This window comes from Strigops habroptila, unplaced genomic scaffold (assembly GCF_004027225.2).
Source record: "Strigops habroptila isolate Jane unplaced genomic scaffold, bStrHab1.2.pri NW_022045622.1_ctg1, whole genome shotgun sequence".
NCBI classification, from domain to species: Eukaryota; Metazoa; Chordata; class Aves; order Psittaciformes; family Psittacidae; genus Strigops; species Strigops habroptila.
This window is the reverse complement of record NW_022651099.1, coordinates 12430-29521: the sequence shown is the minus strand read 5'-3', so window position 1 is coordinate 29521 and position 17092 is coordinate 12430. Positions and strand designations below refer to the sequence as shown.

Genomic DNA, 17092 nt, shown 5'->3' with positions numbered 1-17092 from the left:
GCGGGGCACCCTAAAGCCCCCCCACGACCTCCTTAAAGACCCCCAAACCCCTTTATGTACCCCCACACCCCACCGAGGACCCCCAAGCCCCCTCCAGCATCACCTTGGGGGGGGGTCCCCATGCTTTTGGGCAGCACCCATTGATAGTGGGGTGTCACCCATTCATTGCGGGGTGTCACCCATTCATTGTGGGCAGCACCCATTCATTCAGGGGGTGTCCCCATTCATTGTGGGCAGCACCCGTTCATGGGGGTGGTGCCCCATTCATTGGGGGGGTGTCACCCACTCATTTAAGGGGGTGTCACCCATTCATTGTGGGCAGCACCCATTCATTGGGGAGGTGTCCCCATTCATTGTGGGCAGCACCCGTTCATGGGGGTGGTGCCCCATTCATTAGGGGGGTGTCACCCATTCATTGTGGGCAGCACCCATTCAATGGAGGGGTGCCCCATTCATTGCGTGCTGTCACCCATGCACTGCAAGCAGCACCTATGCATTCAGCGGGGCACCCTAAAGCCCCCCCACGACCTCCTTAAAGACCCCCAAACCCCTTTATGTACCCCCACACCCCACCAAGGACCCCCAAACCCCCTCCAGCATCACCTTGGGGGGGGGTCCCCATGCTTTTGGGCAGCACCCATTGATAGTGGGGTGTCACCCATTCATTGCGGGGTGTCACCCATTCATTGTGGGCAGCACCCATTCATTCAGGGGGTGTCCCCATTCATTGTGGGCAGCACCCGTTCATGGGGGTGGTGCCCCATTCATTGGGGGGGTGTCACCCACTCATTTAAGGGGGTGTCACCCATTCATTGTGGGCAGCACCCATTCATTGGGGAGGTGTCCCCATTCATTGTGGGCAGCACCCGTTCATGGGGGTGGTGCCCCATTCATTAGGGGGGTGTCACCCATTCATTGTGGGCAGCACCCATTCAATGGAGGGGCACCCCATTCATTGCGTGCTGTCACCCATGCACTGCAAGCAGCACCTATGCATTCAGGGGGGCACCCTAAAGACCCCCTGACCCCTTAAAGACCCCCAAACCCCTTTATGTACCCCCACACCCCACCAAGGACCCCCAAACCCCCTCCAGCATCACCTTGGGGGGGGTCCCCATGCTTTTGGGCAGCACCCATTGATAGTGGGGTGTCACCCATTCGCTGGGGGGGGGGGTCTCTCACCCACCTTTGCCCTCCTTGGTCTTGGCCTTGCGCAGGGGGGGCGCGGGGGCCTCGGGGGCCACACTGGCCACGGCTGCAGAGACCTGCTCGGCCACGGCGGCGGCAGCGGCAGCGGCAGCAGCGGCCACGGCGGCCGCCGAGCCCTTGAAAGGGTTGTTGGCGCTGAACTCCCTCCACTTGGCACCCAGGATGGTCATCATCTTGGACATGGGGATCTTGGGGTTCTTCTTGGCGATCAGCGGCCTGGGAGGGGGGCAAAAAGGTGGGTGGGGGGCACCCAAAGGGGACGCGCGGCACTAAGCGGGTACCACAAGATGCTGATGCTCCTCAATGGGTACCACGAGGTGCTGAGGCTCCTCAAGGAGCTCTTTTGGAGCAAGAAGCATCAATGCACCCCACAAGAGCACCCCAACATGGGCCACCAGGAGCCCAACACACTGACATGACCCAAAAGGGCCCCCAAAAGCACCCAAAGGACCCCAAAGGGATGCGCGGCACTAAGCGGGTACCGCGAGATGCTGATGCTCCTCAATGGGTACCACGAGGTGCTGATGCTCCTCAAGGAGCTTTTTGCACCAAGGAGCATCAATGCACCCCACAAGAGCACCCCAACATGGGCCACCAGGAGCCCAGCACCCTGAAATCACCTAAAAGGAACCCCAAAAGCACCCAAAGGACCCCAAAAGGGATGCAGGGTACTAAGGGGTTTGGGTACCACAAGATGCTGATGCTCCTCAATGGGTACCACGAGGTGCTGATGCTCCTCAAGGAGGTCTTTTGGGGCAGGGAGCATCAATGCACCCCACAAGAGCACCCCAACATGGGCCACCAGGAGCCCAAGGTAGAGCTGGACCCCCCCAAACCCACTGAGATCACCTAAAAGGACCCCCAAAAGCACCCAAAGGACCCCAAAGGGAAGCGCAGCACTAAGGGGTTTGGGTACCACAAGATGCTGATGCTCTCCATGAGGTGCTGATGCTCCTCAATGAGGCCTTTTGGGCCAAGGAGCATCAATGGACCCCCCAAGAGCAGCCCAAGATGGGTCCCCAGGACCCCAACCCACCGACATGACCCAAAAGGGCCCCCAAAAGCACCCAAAGGACCCCAAAGGGATGCGCGGCACTAAGAGGGTACCACAAGACGCTGATGCTCCTCAATGGGTACCACAGGGTGCTGATGCTCCTCAAGGAGCTCTTTTGGAGCAAGAAGCATCAATGCACCCCACAAGAGCACCCCAACATGGGCCACCAGGAGCCCAGCACCCTGAGATCACCTAAAAGGAACCCCAAAAGCACCCAAAGGACCCCAAAGGGATGCAGGGCACTAAGGGGTTTGGGTACCATGAGGTGTTGATGCTCCTCAATGGGTACCACAAGGTGCTGATGCTCCTCAAGGAGCTCTTTTGGAGCAAGAAGCATCAATGCACCCCACAAGAGCACCCCAAGATGGGTCCCTGGGACACCAAGGTAGAGCTGGACCCCCCCAAATACACTGAGATCACCTAAAAGGAACCCCAAAAGCACCCAAAGGACCCCAAAGGGATGCGCGGCACTAAGGGGTTTGGGTACCACGAGGTGCTGATGCTCCTCAAGGAGCTCTTTTGGGCCAAGAAGCATCAATGCACCCCACAAGAGCACCCCAAGATGGGTGCCCAGGAGCCCCCCCAAACACACTGAGGGCACCCGCAGCACCCAGAGATCACCTTATAGGACCCCACCAACACCCCAAGGTGCCCCCCAGCACGCTGAGGTGACCCAAAAGGACCCCATAAGCACCCAGACAGATGCTTAAGGACCCATAGGTGCCCCCCAGCACCTTGAGATGACCTAAAACCATCCCATAAGCACCCAGAGAGATCCCCAAGGACCCATAGGTGCCCCCTAGCACCTTGAGATGACCTAACAGGACCCCCATAAGCACCCAGAGAGATGTTTAAGGACCCATAGGTGCCCCCTAGCATCCTCAGATGATCTAAAAGGACCCCATAAGCACCCAGAGAGACGCTTAAGGACCCATGGGTGCCCCCAGCACCCACCTCATGAACTGGCTGAAGGCCTTGTAGTTGGTGAGGGTGTGATAGTCCTCCTCGGTGAAGACGTGGTCCACATCCTCCAGCCCCCAGGCCCCCAGCAACTGAGCTGAGGACTTCTGCTCCACCGCCTGCATGGGGACATGGGGGGACATGGGGGCATGGGGGGACATGGGGACAATGGGGGGCATGGGGAGATATAGGGACACGGGGGGCATGGGGGATATAGGGGGACGTATGACCACCATGGGTGAGGAGAGCCCTTGCAGGCACCCATAGGAGGGATGGGACCCCCACAATGACCTACAGGGGTGATGGGACCCCCATGGGCACCCCCATGGCAATGGGACCCCCATAGTCATCCCCATGGCAATGGGACCTCCACAGTCATCCCCATGGCAATGGCACCCCATAGTCAGCCCCATGGCAATGGCACCCCGATAGTCATCCCTATGGCAATGGGACCCCCATAGTCACCCCTATGGCAATGGGACCCCCATAGTCATCCCTATGGCAATGGGACCCCCATAGTCAGCCCCATGGCAATGGGACCCTCATAGTCATCCCATGGCAATGGCACCCCATAGTAACCCCCATGGCAATGGGACCCCCATGGTAATGGGATCCCCATAATCACCCCTATGGCAGTGGGACCCCCATAGTCATCCCCATGGCAATGGCAGCCCCATGGGCACCCATATGGCAATGGGACCCCCATAGTCACCCCCATGGCAATGGGACCCCCACGGTAATGGGATCCCCATGGGCACCCCTATGGCAATGGGACCCCCATAGTCATCCCCATGGCAATGGCACCCCCATGGGCACCCATATGGCAATGGGACCCACATAGTCATCCCCATGGCAATGGCACCCCCATGGGCACCCATATGAGTGATGGGACTCCCACAAGGACCCACATGGGTAATGGGACCCCCATAGTCACCCCTATGGCAATGAGACCCCCATAGTCATCCCTATAGCAACGGGACCCCCATAATCACACCCATGGCAACAGGACCCCCCCAGTCACCCCATGGCAATGGCACCCCCATGGGCACCCATAAGAGCAATGGGACCCCCACAACGACCCATAGGGATGACAGGACCCCTATGGCAATGGGACCCCCATGGGCACCCCTATGACAATGGGACCCCCATAGTCACTCCCATGGCAATGGCACCCCCATAGTCACCCCTATGGCAATGGGACCCCCATGGCAATGGCACCCCCATAGTCACCCCCATGGCAATGGGACCCCCATGGCAATGGCACCCCCATAGTCATCCCTATGGCAATGGGACCCTCATAGTCATCCCATGGCAATGGCACCCCATAGTCACCCCCATGGCAATGGGACCCCCATGGTAATGGGACTCCCATAGTCACCCCCATGGCAATGGGACCCACGCACAGCGACGGGACCCCCACAGACCATCACCATGACACCCCCCTCGTCTCACCCCACCCTTGGGTGCCCCCCATGGCCCCATACCTTGACCTTCTGCCCCCCGTCCTCATCGGCCTTTTTCCTCCTCTTGGTCTTCTTGTCCTTCTTGTCGCGGTGCTTCCGGCGGCGCTTCCGGGTGCCCCCCCCCGACTCGCTCCCGCCGCTCTCCGACTTCTCCCGGTATTCCTCCCGCTGGAATTCCTCCCGCTCCGACTCCAGCTCATCCTCGCTCACCTGCGCCCAGGACAGGGCCGCTCAGGGGGCTGGACCCCAACACCCCCATTGGGCACCCCAACACCCCCACTGGCCAACCCAAGACCTCTATTGGCCACCCCAAGACCACTATTGGCCACCCCAGGACCACTATTGGCCACCCCAGGACCACTATTGGCCAACCCAAGACCCGCACTGGCCACCCCAAGACCACCATTGGCCATCCTAAGACCAACACTGGCCACCCCAAGACCAACATCGGTCATCCCAATACACCCATTGGCCACCCTAAGACCCCCATTGGCCAACTCAAGACCACCATTGGCCATCCCAAGACCCCCACTGGCCACCCTAAGACTCCCATTGGCCACCCCAACACCCCCTTGGCCAACCCAAGACCTCTACTGGCCACCCCAAGACCTCTATTGGGCACCCAGGAGCCCCACTGGCCATCCAGGACCACCATTGGTCACCCCAAGACCACCACTGGCCACCCCAAGACCCCCATTGGCCATCCCAAGACTCCCATTGGCCACCCTAAGACCCCCATTGGCCATCCCAAGACTCCCATTGGCCACCCCAGACTCCTATTGGCCACCCCCAGACCCCTATTGGCCACCCCCAGACCCCTATTGGCCACCTTAAGACCCCCACTGACCACCCCAAGACCCCTATTGGCCACCCAGGACCCCATCAGCCACTCCAAGACCCCCACTGGCCACCCTTAGACCCTGCCACCCATCCCTAGACCCCATTACCAGACCCCAACAGCGAACCTAAGACCCATGTCACCCATCCCAATGTCCCACCCCCAACCCCACGTCCCACCCCCCATCCCCACGTCTCCCCACCCTTTGGTTCCTCACCAGCTTTTTCCTTTTCCGAGGTTTTCCAGGTTTATTTTCCTTCTGCTTCCGGGGGCCCCTTTTCTTCTTCTTCACCCCAAGAGCCCCTTCGAGGCCCCTCAGAAGCTCCTCAGCACCTTCTGGGGGGACAAAGGGACGTGAGGACCCCTCCATGGCCACCAATGATGACACACAGCGAGGTGGGTGACAAGGGCATGGGGCTACAATGAGGACCCCACCATGGCCACCAGGATGGTGACACCATTGTCACCATCACAGTGACCATCAGCCAGCAGAGGCTTCCCCATCCATCCATTCCAGGTGACACCATTGTCACCATCACAGTGACCATCAGCCAGCAGAAGATCCCCATACACCCATTCCAGGTGACACCATTGTTACTGTGTTGGTGTCACCATGACGGTGACCATCAGCCAGCACAGAATGCCTCATCCCCTCATTCCAGGTGACACCAGTGTCACGACAACAGTGACCATCAGCCAGCAGAGGCTTCCCCATCTCCTCAATCCAGGTGACACCAGTGTCACTGTGTCACTGTCACCATGACAGTGACCATCAGCCAGCAGAGGATCCCCATCTCCTCACTCCAGGTGACACCAGTGTCACCACGACAGTGACCATCAGCCAGCAGAGGCTTCCCCATCCACCTATTCCAGGTGCCACCAGTGTCACCACCACCAGTGTCACCATCACAGTGACCATCAGCCAGCAGAGGCTTCCCCATCCCCTCACTCCAGGTGACACCAGTGTCACTGTCACCATGACAATGACCATCAGCCAGCAGAGGATCCCCATCCACCCATTCCATGTCACCATTCCAGGTGACACCAGTGTCACTGTGTCACTGTCACCATCACGGTGACCACCAGCCAGCAGAGGCTTCCCCATCCCCTCAATCCAGGTGACACCAGTGTCACTGTCACCATTACGGTGACCATCAGCCAGCAGAGGCTTCCCCATCCACCTATTCCAGGTGACACCAGTGTCACCATCACAGTGACCATCAGCCAGCAGAGGCTTCCCCATCCCCTCACTCCAGGTGACACCAGTGTCACCATCACGGTGACCATCAGCCAGCAGAGGCTTCCCCATCCCCTCACTCCAGGTGACACCAGTGTCACCATCACGGTGACTATCAGCCAGCAGAGGATCCCCATCCACCCATTCCAGGTGACACCAGTGTCACCATCACGGTGACCATCAGCCAGCAGAGGCTTCCCCATCCCCTCACTCCAGGTGACACCAGTGTCAGTGTGTCACTGTCACCATCAGCCAGCAGAGGATGCTCCATCCCCTCACTCCAGGTGACACCAGTGTCACTGTGTCACTGTCACCATCGCGGTGACCACCAGCCAGCAGAGGCTTCCCGCTGGGGGTGACCCCCGTGTCACTGTGTCACTGTGTCGGTGTCCCCGTGCCGGTGACCACGCGCCAGCCGAGGATTTCCCAACCCCTTTGGCCTCCTTCCATTGGCATCCCCGTGACGGCAGCAGCGGGTTGGGGGGGGGGGGTGACTGTGTGTGTCCCCCCCCCCATTGCTGTGTGACGGTGCCACCTCCCTCCGTGTCCCAACCTTGGCTGTCCCCTTTGGCACAAGGCATGTGCCCGGTGTCACCCGCCTGGTCCCCATCCATCACCCCCGGGCGCCCGCTGACGGCTCCTTGTCCCCAAGGAGGAAAAGCAGGGGGGGTTCGGGGGGGGGACACACACACACACACAGTGAGGGTGACGCCGGGTGCCAAGCTTGGCCCAGGGAGAGGAAACAACACCCGGCGCCGCCGGGGTCACATTCCGAGCCTTAATCCCTTGGCAGCGGCTGGCAAGCGGCTGCCAGAGAGCTCTTGGCAAGGGCTGGGGACAGGCGGCACCGCCGGGACCACCGGGATAACTCCACAACACCGGGATAACCCCCCCCCCGGGATAACCCCCCCCTGCAATGAGGGGGTTAACCCCCCCCACAATGGTGAAACACCCCCAAATCCACCCTTCAACCCGCTCCCGCTGTCGCTATGGGGTGTATAACACCCCGCCGGGGCCAATTATGGGGGTGTTGCCCCCCCACACACACACACCCCCCCACCACCCCTTCCCCCCCCCCCCCTTTTCCCATAGACATGCGCCGTTGGCAAAGCATTCCCGAGAATATTCCATACACGTGACGCTCCCCACACCTCGAGAGGGAGGAAGGAGAAACCACGTAGACAACCGGAGTAAAAGGGGGGGTGACGGAGAACAACCGTCCATTGCCTGGAATAAAGCAACAACCGACCCCCCCCGGGTGGAAAAACAGGGATAAAATGCATGGAAATAGGGATAAAATAGGGATAATGGGGGGGGAAAGGGTTTGGAGCGAGGCGGAGTGATTGTGTAAAAGGAGGAAATGAGGAGTTGGAACAAAGAACGAGGGGAGGTGGCTGGAGAAAAGGGGGGGAAAAGGGAGAAAATCCAGCCTGGAAGTGGGAAAACCTTATGGAAAATCCATCTTTAAGCTCTTTTTGGGGTGTTTTCCTGCTTTTTCTGCAGTATGGGGGGGAAAAGGCAACTTTGGAGCTGGTTTTAGGGCTTTTTAGTGTTGGATTGGGTGGTGGAAGGGTTCCCCCCCTCCCCTCCCATCCCAACCATTGTTCTCGGTTGGAAATGGGATAAGAAACGAGGGGAAAAGGGGGAAAAGCCACTAAAAAGAACAAGTTTCAGCTGTGGAGGAGGAGGAGGGGACATTCCTGACGTGGGGAATGAGGGAAAAGTGGTGTTTCACCTTCCATCCAAGCCTTGAACTCAGTGTCCGGAGGGGATGGAGCGAGGCCGAGCTCCCGCTGGGAAAGGCTTTAAAGTGGGGGATAAGGTGGCTTCAGGGAGAGAAATCCCTCAAAAACGGGGTGTTATGGGAAGGAAAAGGGAGTTTGGGGGGAAAAACAGGGAGTTTGGGGGGAAAACAGGGAGTTTGGGGGGGAAAACAGGGAGTTTGGGGGGGAAAACAGGGAGTTTGGGGGGAAAAACAGGGAGTTTGGGGGGAAAAACAGGGAGTTTGGGGGGAAAACAGGGAGTTTGGGGGGGAAAACAGGGAGTTTGGGGGGAAAACAGGGAGTTTGGGGGGGAAAGAGGGATAAAACCACCAAGAAACAGCCTCCAAAGGCCACAGAAGTGGCCGGGACCGGGCCTGAAACGTGGAGTTACCCATTTCGGGGTGGTTTTAGGGGGTGAAAAGAGGGGTTTGCAACCCAAATTTAGCCATTTCTAAGTGTTTTGGGGGAAAAAGAGGGGTTTGAAACTTGTATTTAGCCATTCCTGAGCATTTGGGGGAGAAAAGAGGGGTTTGAAGCCCAAAATTAGCCATTTCTGAGCGTTTTAAGTGGGAAAAGAGGGTTTGAAACCCAAATTTACCCATTTCTGAGCGTTTGAGGGAGAAAAAGAGGAGTTTGAAACCCAAATTTAACCTTTTCTGAGGGTTTGGGGGGGGAAAAGAGGGTTTGAAACCCAAATTTACCCATTTCTGAGCGTTTGGGGAGGAAAACGAGGGTCTGAAACCCAAATTTATCCATTTCTGGGCATTTTAGGGGGGAAAAGAGGGTTTGAAACCCAAATTTATCCATTTCTGAGCCGTTTGGGGGAAAAAAGAGGGTTTGAAACCCAAATTTACCCATTTCGAGCATTTTAGGTGGAAAAACATGCGTTTGAAACCCAAATTTACCCGTTGCTAAGAGTTTGAGAGAAGAAAAGTGGGGTTTGAAACCCAAGTTTACCCATTTCTGAGTGTTTTAGGGGGAAAAAGAAGGTTTGAAACCCAAATTTATCCATTTCTCGGCATTTTACGGGGGAAAAGAGGAGTTTGAAACAGAAATTTACCCATTTCTGGGCATTTTAGGGGGGAAAAGAGCAGTTTGAAACACAAATTTACCCATTTCTGAGCCGTTTGGGGGAAAAAAGAGGGTTTGAAACCCAAATTTACCCATTTCTAAGATTTTGAGGGGAGAAAACAGGGGTTTGAAACCCAAATTTATCCATTTCTGAGCAGTTTGGGGGGTAAAAAGGGAGTTTTAAACCCAAATTTACCCATTTCTGAGCGTTTGAGGGAGGAAGAGGGTTTGAAACCCAAATTTACCCATTTCCGAGCATTTTTTGGGGGAAAAGAGGGGTTTGGAACCCAAATTTCCCCATTTCTGAGCATCTTAGGAGGAAAAATGTGGGTCTAACCCCCAAATCTCCCCATTTTTCAGGGTTTTAGAGCGAGTGGATTCACTTTAACCTCAATTCTTGGCTCCAACTTCTCCCTTTGAGCCTTTTCCTCCCCCTTTTGGAGGCCAAAGTAGGGACCCCCCCCCCAAATCCCATCCAAAAGCATAAAATCCCTGGAATTTGGCCCAGAAATGGGCAAATTTGGGTCCAAACGGGCTGGAGAAACACAAGACACACCAAAAAGCGACAATCAAACGCTATCAAACGCTATCAAATGCTATCAAACGCTGAAGGGTCAATAGAAGCCCAATGGAAGCGGGTGGCGGGATGTGGGGCTGTCCTAAAGGGGGTTTGGGGGGGACAATGGGGGGGACAACACCATCAGCACCCATTGCCCCACACTATGGGGTGCAACAAGCACCATGGGGCCCACCAGGCACCCAATAGCACCCGCTGCCCCACACTATGGGGTGCAACAAGCACCATGGGGCCTGTCAGGCACCCAATAGCACCCACTGCCCCACACTATGGGGTGAAACAAGGACCATGGGGCCCATCAGGCACCCAACAGCACCCACTGCCCCACACTATGGGGTGAAACAAGCACCATGGGGCCCACCAGGCACCCAATAGCACCCACTGCCCCACATTATGGGGTGCAACAATCAACCAGGGGTCTGTCAGCCCCCCAGCTGCCCCTATTGCCCCACACCATGGGGTGCAACAACCAATACGGGCCCTATCAACCCCAAACTACCCCTATTGCCCCACAGCATGGGTTACAACAGCCAATATGGGCCCCATAAGCCCCCCAACCGCCCCTATTGCCCCACACCATGGGGTACAACAGCCAATATGAGCGCCATAAGCCCCCTAACTGCCCCTATTACCCCACACTATGGGGTACAACAACCCCATTGGGTCCCATCAGCCCCCCAACTGCCCCTACATGGGCCTATCAGCCCCCCAACTGCCCCTATTGCCCCACACCATGGGGTACAACAACCCCATTGGGTCCCATCAGCCCCCCAACTGCCCCTACATGGGCCTATCAGCCCCCCAACTGCCCCTATTGCCCCACACCATGGGCTACAACAACCCCATTGGGTCCCATCAGCCCCCCAACTGCCCCTACATGGGCCTATCAGCCCACCAACTGCCCCTATTGCCCCACACCATGGGCTACAACAGCCAACATGGGCCCCATCGGCCTCCCGACTGCCCCTACTGCCCCACACCATGGGGCCAATCAGCCCCCCAACTGCCCTTACATGGGCCCTATCAGCCCCCCAACAACCAATCTGGGCTTCAAACTGCCCCTATTGCCCCATGCTATGGGGTACAACACCCCCCATAGGCCCCTAGGCCCCTACTGCCCCACACCATGGGCTCCATAGGCCCCCCAACTGCCCCTATAGCCCCACACCATGGGGTACAACAGCCACTACGGGCCCCATCAGCCCCCCAACTGCCCCTATTGCCCCACACCATGGAGTACAGCAGCCACTATGGGCCCCATCAGCCCCCCAACTGCCCCTATTGCCCCACACCATGGGGTATAACCCCCCCCATAGGCCCCTACTGCCCCACACCATGGGGTGCAACAACCACTATGGGCCCCATCAGCCCCTATTGCCCCACAGCATCGGGTACAACAGCCCCCTTGGGCTCTAAACTGCCTCTATTGCCCCACACTATGGGGTACAACCCCCCCCATAGGCTCTTACTGCCCCACACTATAGGGTACAACAACCAATATGGGCTCCATCAGCCCCCCAACTGCTTCTATTGCCCCACACCATGGGGTACAACACCACCATATGCCCCATAGGCCCCTACTGCCCCACACCATGGGGTACAACAACCAATATGGGCCCCATCAGCTCCTCAACTGCCCCTATTGCCCCACGCCATGGGGCCCATCAGCCCCCCAACTGCCCTTATTGCCCCACACCATGGGGTACAACAACCACTATGGGCCCCATCAGCCCCCACTGCCCCACACCATGGGCTCCATCAGCCCCCCAACTGTCCCTATTGCCCCACACTATGGGGTACAACAGCCCCCATAGGCCCATACTGCCCCACACCATGGGTGCAACAGCCCCATTGGGCTCCAAACTGCATCTACTGCCCCACACCATGGGGTACAAGAACCAGTATGGGCCCCATGAGGCCCCCAACTGCCCCTATTGCCCCACACTATGGGTACAACAACCACCATGGGCCCCATAGACCCCCAAATGCCCCTATTGCCCCACACCATGGGCTCCATAGGCCCCCAACTGCCCCTATAGCCCCACGCCATGGGGTACAACAACCACTATGGGCCCCATAGGCCCCTACTGCCCCACATCATGGGCTCCATAGGCCCCCCAACTGCCCCTACTGCCCCACACCATGGGTACAACAACCACTATGGGCCCCATCAGCCCCCACAACTGCCCCTATTGCCCCACACCATGGGGTACAGCAGCCACTATGGGCCCCATCAGCCCCCCAACTGCCACTGTGGCCCCACACCATGGGGTACAATACCCCCCATAGGCACCTACTGCCCCACACCATGGGGTATAACAACCACTATGGGCTCCATCAGCCCCCCAACTGCCCCTATAGCCCCACACCATGGGCTACAACACCCCCATAGGCTCCTATAGCCCCACACCATGGCATGCAATAATCACTATGGGCTCCATCAGCCCCCCAACTGCCCCTATAGCCCCACACCATGGGCTACAACACCCCCCATAGGCACCTATTGCCCCACACCATGGGGTACAACACCCCCCATAGGCCTCTAATGCCCCACACCATGGGGTACAACACCCCCCATAGGCCCCTATTGCCCCACACCATGGGCTACAACAACCAATATGGGCTCCATCAGCCCCTATTGCCCCACACCATGGGGTACAACACCCCCCATACGCCCCTATTGCCCCACACCATGGGGTGCAACAACCATTATGGGCTCCATCAGCCCCCCAACTGCCCCTATTGCTCCACGCTATGGGCTCCATCAGCCCCACAACTGCTCCATAGCTCCACACCATGGGGTACATCCACCCCTGTAGGCCCCATAGGCCCCTCCAGCCCCACACCATGGGCTCCATCCAGCCCCATAGGCCCCAATGGGCCGCGCTCCCCCTGTACCAGGCCCGGTTTGGGGGGGGGGGGGGGAACCGGACACAGACACTGTTTGATCCCATTGGATCCCGTTGGGTCCCATTCCCAAACCCCACGCGGGCACTGGGATGGTTGTTTACAAACAGCCCCTCATTGGAACACCCCCAAAGGCCGAGTGGCGGGAATGGGATTGGGAATGGGAAAGGGAATGGGGGGGAATGGAGGGGAATGGGGGGGCAATGGAGGGGGAATGGGGGGGAATGGCGGGAATGGGGGAGAATGAGGGGGAATGGGGGGAATGAGGGGGGAAATTGAAGGGAATGAGGGGAATGATGGGGAGTGGGGGGGAATGGAAGGGAATGGGGGGCAATGGAGGGGAATGGGGGGGCAATGGAGGGGGAATGGGGGGGCAATGGAGGGGGAATGGAGGTGGAATGGAAAGGAATGGGGGGAATAGAGGGGAACAGAAGGGGAATGGGGGGAACAAGAGGGGGAATGGGGGGGAATGGGGGGGAATGAAGGGGAATGGGAGGGAATTGGGGGGAATGGTAGGGAATGGGGGAATGGAAGAGGAATAGAAAGGGAATGGGGGGCAATGGAGAGGAATGGAACAGACATAGAGTGGGAATGGGGGGAATGGAGGGGGAATGGAGGGGAATTGGGGGGAATGCAGGGAATGGAAGAGGAATAGAAAGGGAATGGGGGGCAATGGAGAGGAATGGAAGAGGAATAGAGTGGGAATGGGGGGGAATGGAGGGGGAATGGAGGGAATGGGGGGAATGGAAAGAAATGGGGGAGAATGGAAGAGGAATAGAGGGGAAATGAGTGGGAATTGGGGGCAACAGAAGGGAATGGAAGGGAACGGGGGGAACAGAAGGGAATACAAGGCAATGGAAGGGAATGGAGGCGGAAATTGAAGGGAATGAGGGGAATGATGGGGAGTGGGGGGGGGGAATGGAGGGGAATGAGGGGGAATGGAGAGGGAACGGGAGGCAATGGCGGGGAAGGGGCCAGAGGGCTCGTACCTGCCGGCGGCCCCGCAGCGGGCACGGGCGCAGGGGGAGGCGGCGGCGGCGGCGGCGGCGGCGGGGCGGGAGGCGGCGGGGGGAAGATGTCGGCGGGTCCCCCTCGGTGCCCTCCGGTAACGCCGAGGAGCGCGGTTGTGGCGTCGTCGTCGTCCTCCTCCTCCTCTTCCTCGTCTTCCTCCTCATCGTCGTCTTCATCCCCCTCAGACACCACCATCTCCTCCTCCTCTTCCTCGTCCTCCCTCAGAGGGGAAGCCATGGCGGGGCTGAGGGGGGGAGCCGGCAGTGAAGGCGGAGCGGAGGGAGCCCCTCGGTGTAAACCGGGAACCCCCCCCCACCCTCCCCGCCGTTATACACACCCGTGCCCCGTTGGACCGGGTGCGAAAAGGTTCTTTTTGCTTGAAAAAGTGGAAAAAACGCGAAAAAACGCTTAAAATCCTGTCAGAAATAACGCGTTTAAAGTGGTGTTGGGGGGGGGGCGCGCGGAGGCGCGAAAATGGCGGCGCCGAAACGCGCGTCTAAACGCGACCCCCCCCCCCCCCGGTATATAAAACAACGATTCCTGAGGTAAAAATGGTGGAATAAAGAGAAAATAAAGGTTTGGAAAGGAAGAGGGGGGTTAAAAAGGGATAAAACGCCCCAAAAAACCCACCCCCCCTCACCCCCCCCTCTGTTTTTAAGTAGTAAAAAAAATGAGCTTAAAATGGCCGAATGGAGGGTTCGGAGGCGCCCCGCTCCCACACATACACACACACCTTGTTGCGGGGTAGAAAAAGCGTATAAAAACGGCACGAAACGGTAAAAAAAGGCTCCAAAATAACAAAAACCGCTTAAAAAGAAGCCGAAAATGCGTTAAAACGAGGCAAAAAGAGCAAACGGGGGGGGAAAAAATGACTATTTAAAGCTTCCCCCCCCCCCACCGCTTTTCGCTGCCGCTAAAGGCGGATCATCGCCGCGGCGCGTTTAATCGCTTTTTATCTCTCTCGAAATATTAAGGTGTTTTCGGCGTTTTGAACGCTTTTCCGCCTTGTTTGCCCATGTTTTGCAGTGCTTCAGCCCCGCAGGTCCCGCGATTTGGGTGGAAAAAAGAGGGAAGGGGGGGGGGGGTTTGAAAAAAAAAAGAGGAAGAATTCGGCGCCAAACAAAGATGGCTGCGGTAAATTATATCTATTTTTTTATATATATCCTGTTCCCCCCCCTCTTTTTTTTCTTTCTCCTTTTTCCCTTTCCCCCCCCCCTTTAATAAAACTATTTCAAACGGGGGGGGGGGTTGGATTAATCACTACTCATGCTCAGTGTGACATCAGCATAAATTGCTAAAGGTTAACTAGTTCCATTCTAGCTCCGTCGCCTCCTTTTTGCCTCTTTTTGCCTCTTTTTGGCTGTTTTACACTTAAAACGCAACCGGGGGGGGGTTTAAACCCCCCGCCCGTAAAAAAAAAGGGGGGGAAAAGAGCTAAAAAAGGGTGGTTTTTAAGGTGGATTTGGGTTCTTTTTGCCTACTTTGACATACTTGAGGAGGGAGTGGTTTGGTGCTGCTTAAAGCAGGAGGGAAACGCGTTCATAAAGGGGGAAAAAGGCGCTGGAAACGGCGAAGAAAGGGGGAAAACACACCTTAAAACCCTGCATCAACCCCTGGGACAAAGGTTTAACGCATCCCCCTTTAACCAACAGGCTAAAAAGGAGCAAAACCAAGCAACACCCCCCTAAAAAGGAGCAAAACCAGGCAAAAACCACCCTGAGAAAGGGGATTTGGACCCCAAAATCCCTCAAATTCACCCCAAAGCAGCCCCACGCCTCGGCAAACTGGTTGAATTTGCCACTTTGGGGGCTTTTTTGGCCCCGAAATGTTGTGGGATGAGCTTCTGGTCTCTTCCCGCTGTCCAAAATGGGGTGAAATGGGTTAAACACACCCCACCCCCCCCAAAAAAAATGAGGGTTTAAGGTGGGGTTTTCGCTGGTTTTGGGGGGTGGTTGTGTCCCAAGAGTGTGGTTTTCCTCAAAAGCCCTCCAAAATCCATAAATCCAAGTGATTTGGGGAGCAGGGAAAAGCCTTGCCGCACAACAGCAGCACCAAAACCCCCCAAAACCCCCTAACCCCCCCAAATCCTTCTCAATCCCCCCCAAATCTCCGCTAAGCACTAAGCAGCCCCATTCCCCATCTCTTTTTGGGGCTGTTTATGGCTTGTTTCACCCCAAAACCTTCCCCCAAAGCTCCAGGGACACCTCAACAGCCCCAACCCCCCCTTTTTCTCTCTCCTTTTGGGGTGTTTTCCTCTTCTTTCCCTATTTCCCCTCCTTTGGAAGCTCCTCTTTCCATCCCGGCGCGGTTGAGCTCCCGGCGCGAGGACAACACCGCACCGGTGGTCACGGTGTCACCCGGCGCCGCGGGGTCACCGTCACAGTGACACCGTGTGGGAATCCCCAGGGGTGACACCGGGATGGGGGTGACACCGTCCCGTGGGTCACCCCCATGATCCGCCTGTTGCATGGGGTAAGGGGTGCCTATGGTGGTGGATGTCACCCACCTCGACTGACTGACACCCATCATGTGCCCTCAGGACGATGGTGACAACCACCAGACCCTCTTTGGGGACACCGCGGTGACACGGACACATGGATGCGTTGGGAACACCGGGAGCCCCCCCCAGTGGGTGTAAGGTCAGTGTTGGGGACATGTCCCATGGGATGTCACCTGTGGGGACACTGAGGCGGTGTCACCCAATGGGGGGGTTCAGTGTCACTGTCACCCAATAGGGGGTACAGTGTCACTGTCACCCATGGGGACACTGAGGCTGTGTCACCCAATGGGGGGGTTCAGCGTCACTGTCACCCAATGGGAACACTGAGGCTGTGTCACCCAATGGGGGGGTTCAGTGTCACTGTCACCCAATGAGGGGTTCAGTGTCAGTGTCACCATGGGGACACTGAGGCTCTGTCACTCAATGGGGGGGTTCAGTGTCACTGTCACCCAGGCTTTGTCACCCAATGGGGGTACAGTGTCACCGTCACCCAATGGGGGGG

General features: G+C 57.5%; 1 protein-coding gene across 1 annotated transcript in view; it reads right to left on the bottom strand.

Annotated features, from left to right (window-relative positions):
• The window catches only part of LOC115603195 (chromodomain-helicase-DNA-binding protein 3-like), a 16060-nt gene extending 651 nt beyond the window's left edge, over window positions 1–15409 (bottom strand). The window contains exons 1-6 of the mRNA XM_030474939.1: window positions 14824–15409; window positions 14069–14334; window positions 5742–5860; window positions 4708–4896; window positions 3218–3342; window positions 1187–1425 (exon numbers count right to left, since the gene is read on the bottom strand). Coding sequence (XP_030330799.1) covers window positions 1187–1425; window positions 3218–3342; window positions 4708–4896; window positions 5742–5860; window positions 14069–14327 — 931 coding nt within the window. The 5' untranslated portion in view covers window positions 14328–14334; window positions 14824–15409. The remainder of the gene's footprint in view (window positions 1–1186; window positions 1426–3217; window positions 3343–4707; window positions 4897–5741; window positions 5861–14068; window positions 14335–14823) is intronic.
• Between the last annotated feature and the right edge of the window lie 1683 nt (window positions 15410–17092).